This window comes from Nestor notabilis, unplaced genomic scaffold (assembly GCF_000696875.1).
Source record: "Nestor notabilis isolate BGI_N333 unplaced genomic scaffold, ASM69687v1 scaffold20210, whole genome shotgun sequence".
In the NCBI taxonomy this organism is placed as follows: domain Eukaryota; kingdom Metazoa; phylum Chordata; class Aves; order Psittaciformes; family Psittacidae; genus Nestor; species Nestor notabilis.
In genome coordinates, this window is record NW_009910920.1 from 6,622 (window position 1) to 10,793 (window position 4,172).

Genomic DNA, 4,172 nt, shown 5'->3' on the forward strand with positions numbered 1-4,172 from the left:
TTAAATAAGTGGCTGAATTAAGAACTTAGCGTACCTCCCAACACATTGAGGAGAGCATCCGGTCTGCTCTGATCAACCTCTGGAAGTGGGCAGTATGTTGTCTGTATGGAAGACATGGGCTCAAAATTTGATATCTGAAGCAAAAGTTTCAGTGTACACTAACACTGTGTGTTTACAGACACACAGATAATCAGTTAAATTCTAAAGTCCTGCCAGCGGAAGGGCTAGATAGCTCAGCTGATCTGTGCTTGAGCAGTTCCTTGGCATGAAGGTAAAAGATGAGAATCTGATTTGCCAAATTAGATGTGGCGTTCTGGGACCTTCAAAATCTGAAAGTCTCTTTTGGCTGGCTCTGCAACAGGTTACTTGATACTACAGGAAGGCTGGCTCAGTGCATAAAATCATGAAAAGCTGAAGAAATGTAAAGCTGTTCAGGAAGGACATGAACAGAAAAGAGCTCATCTATAGTAAATACACATTCTTTCACATGTATAGTACAATTTCCCTTACCTCATGTTTCCAATTTCCTCTGAAGCTAGTGATACTGGCTAAATACTTGGCCCAGTTTTAATTAGTCATCACTGGGTCATACTTTCCTGGAGTAAATTAAACTTTTGTTTCAAGAAAGAAGGACCACAGTAAGTTCAGAACCATTCCAGTATCATTTTGATTCTGCCTCAGTTACACGGGATATGAAGAGTCCTCATTGTTCTCATTGCTGCTCTGGGGACATATATCCAGCCCTTCCTTCCTCATTCTTACCACTATTGTAGCAGAGTTCTGACTCAGACTTTCTGCATTTTATCTTTGACTTTGTAGGCTAGATTCCAGATTAATGTTTGTAAGTTCATTATGAAAAATCTGACTTCAAACTTTCCTTCCAAGTAAAGAGAGAAGTGCAATGCCTAAGGATCACCACTCAACTTTTTGTTGGTATTGGAGTACAAATTCAGTGGGAAGGAAGCTTTGCTCTCAAATAGATTCTATTATTTTAATTTTATAGTTACAGGTAATAAAAAATATTTGAAAGAAATAATTTACAATTCTAATAGTAATACATTTGCAATATATTAGAAATATAGTTTAAAAATGACTTAATATTCTTAATTAGTATAAAGTTTAATTTTATGCTTTGTATAGAAATTGTAGCTTTACTTGTTACCACTCTCTCAGCAGAAGGAAGCAGAAAAGTTCCTAAATAGTTAAATAGTATTGGGAAATTAAAAAATATATTATTTTGGCTTTTTTTTTTTTTAATGGTAATATAAAAATATCCTTAAAAAATATATTGTTAAACATATGGGCTTGTACTAGAGTAGCATCGTGTATTATATACAGTAAGGCAGTATATCAAATATTGTCCTGCTATTGTTTTCATGTTTGGTTTGATTGGACTAGGATATAAATGGGATGCAAAGCTTTCTGTCACATTGAAACAAAGCAAAAATATATTTAGAAGAATTTGTTATTTTACTGTAATTTGTTGAATACATTCTCTTTTATATATGATTTGTCATATATAAGAGCTCATTTCTACTTAAGGATTGAGAAAAAACATAAAGAAAACTTAATCTAGTGACAGCATGCATTCAGAAGAAACTATGATTTAACTTATTTAGGAACTGCTCAGATCACTATGGTGTACCAACTGATCCATAACAATTTTCACCTTTGTTGAATCTGCAGTATTCCCTCAGATTTAATCAGTTAATAGAAGATCTGGAGAGCTGAATAATTAGTTTGCAATATTTTTTTCATAGCAGATAATATCTATTTCCTCATTTCTCTGTGTCAGAAACATGTGTGAATGATTCAAGGTTTACTTCCAAGATTGTTACCTCAACCCACAGTTTAGTTTATTTTCTGTGTAATACACATAGGAGGCTAGACTTTTTTAAGGAATTGTTTGCTATGTGGCTTTGTTTTACTGTACATACATACTAAGTATGTACTGTATGAACTACTAGTTATTTAAAGGGGGGCATAAAGGAAGATGGGTCCATGTAGTCTGATCCATTGTCCTCTCTATTCATCTCACTTGGAGCTGTCAGAACGTAGCTCATATCTATTTCAGCTTCACTTTGCTGGACGTTCTGAGGCGTTTCCTCTGCAGGTTCTTGAGACACAGGCATTTGCTGGTTTTGTGAATCTGGCATTAATACTATAATATTATGGTCCACAACTGTTGAGACCTTGGTATATTCTTTGCTGGTTCCTGGAACAGTGTATTTTTCGGTTTGCCCACTATTTTCTTTATGTTTCAGTAATACTGCTGGGTCCACATCTTGTCTGACTTTGTGAACTTCTACATAATCCATTAGTCTAGGATTCAAGAAAGGTGACTGGTCATTGGGTCTGCTTTGTTTGACCTGCACTGTGGTTTGGTCAGCTTTGGAATGTAAATTCTCCATCTCACTTTCATTTTCCAAGTTGTCATGGACAGTTTCAGTGATAGGATATTGTGGCTGATGATTTTCTTCATTTCCCACCGAAATTGGTGCAATGTTCATATTTGTGGCACTCAGTGCTATTGTATGTGCATCTACAGTACTGTGGTAGGCAAACATAGAAGGCTGATTATTAGGTAGCTGAGCTGGAGGCCATGTGGATGATCTTGGATTCTCATCGTTAAAAGGGATTATTTTCTCTTCTGAGGCTTGACACAGAATTTCGCAGCTTCCTTTTTTTCCTGCTTTGTTTTCTTGAACATTTCTTACATCTTGTGTTTGAACTGTTGATGGAAGGGCGCGGGACTTTTTGCACTTCTCAGAAAGCAAAGAAGGGCTATCACAGCTCCCTCGTCCTGAGTCACTGTCTATTTCCCTGGGTATCATTTTTGTGTTTTTAGTGGCATTGTCACAGCTTGGCATGAGTTGCTGCTCCTCACTGTCCTCTACCTCCAGATATTCGACCAGTAGTTCCTCACAGTCTGATGTTGGAGGGAAACTGTGGCAACCAAGAGCACTCAATAATTCTTCAGATTTTCCTCTCTGAGGGCATAATAAGATACATTTTTTCACTGTTAACCCTAGGCTTTATCTGACTAGAACAATTATGAACAGTCTATATATTTAATATATAAATACTTCAATAGTTATATCACTAGACCAAAACTGGAGTTTGTATTGCTGCAGAAAATACTGGAAGAACAGAAGATTTCTTGAGTTCCCTCAGTGGGGAGACACAGTCCCAGAATTCATGTTTCTAAAATGGAAGGACTTGGGAGCTTCTGGGAAGTACAGGTCTCATGGGTTTAACAGGGAGGAAATGGAGGAGAATGACGGAGCAGTTATGTCCTGTCTCCTCAGCACCGCAAGAGACTGGAGAGTAACTTCCATAAGAACCGCTAGGAAGGTCACACAAGCATTAGCTCTTGTGGTGTCCCAAAGAAAGTCACAAACTGCTTTTAAATACCCTCCAAGGCAAGACTGTCTCACACATACCCTCTACACAACCAATCTGAAAATGTTGTTTATTTTTAACATTGATCAAATCAGCTGAAGCTGTTTTATACTTTATTATGGCAATTGTGCTTGCCAGTACATAATTTAGAGAAGTAACGGTGAATTCTTTTGTTGTTATCAGTGGTACTCACCTGTAACAGATGTTTATCTATGCCTGTAATCTTTGGTCCTGGAACTGGCGGTAGGATAAAGGCTACCATTCTAAAAAAACAGAACAAACATACAAGGTGTAAGTATGGGCTCTGTCTCTCTTTATTCTCCTATTTGTTCTTTTCATGTTTGACATTTTAAACACGTCTCCCGTATCTGACAACTCCCTGTTGGACCCCCCTTCCTGTCTACCTCTCGAGCCAGGTAATTACAAATCCATTTACAGCTCATAACTTACCCTTATATGTATTTATAAGAAAGAAAATAGTACAAAAGTTATTCAACTGCAAAAGTAACACTGCTAATGTCTTTTTATTGTCCTATATCCCTTAACCTCCACTTCTCTAATGTCACTGTAACTTTACCACTGGCCAAGAAACAGCTATGTGGGGCACAGTTCAGGAGGACTATTAGGCCTGGGTGTACATACTTAGATTCATAGAATCATAGAATAGTTTGGGTTGGACAGGACCTTAAGTTCCAAACCCCCTGCCATGGCCAGGGACACCTCATGCACTAAGCCATGTCACCCAAGACTCCATCCCACCTGCCGCGCAC

The 4,172-nt window shown here is 37.7% G+C and overlaps 1 protein-coding gene across 1 annotated transcript; it reads right to left on the minus strand.

Annotated features, from left to right (window-relative positions):
* Positions 1–1,941: 1,941 nt before the first annotated feature.
* On the minus strand, positions 1,942–3,664 carry LOC104403984 (prolactin receptor-like). Its single transcript, XM_010012304.1, has 2 exons — positions 3,596–3,664; positions 1,942–2,990 (listed from the first exon to the last, which is right to left on the minus strand). The coding sequence occupies exons 1-2, from the start codon at positions 3,662–3,664 to the stop codon at positions 1,968–1,970; spliced, it is 1,092 nt and encodes a 363-aa protein (XP_010010606.1). The 3' UTR covers positions 1,942–1,967.
* Between the last annotated feature and the right edge of the window lie 508 nt (positions 3,665–4,172).

Coding starts and splice junctions, on each gene's coding strand:
- LOC104403984 (XM_010012304.1), bottom strand. CDS start 3,664: ATGGTAGCCTTTATCCTACCGCCAGTTCCAGGACCAAAGATTACAGGC. Junction 2,991..3,595: donor TAGATAAACATCTGTTACAG/GTGAGTACCACT, acceptor TTATGCCCTCAG/AGAGGAAAATCTGAAGAATT.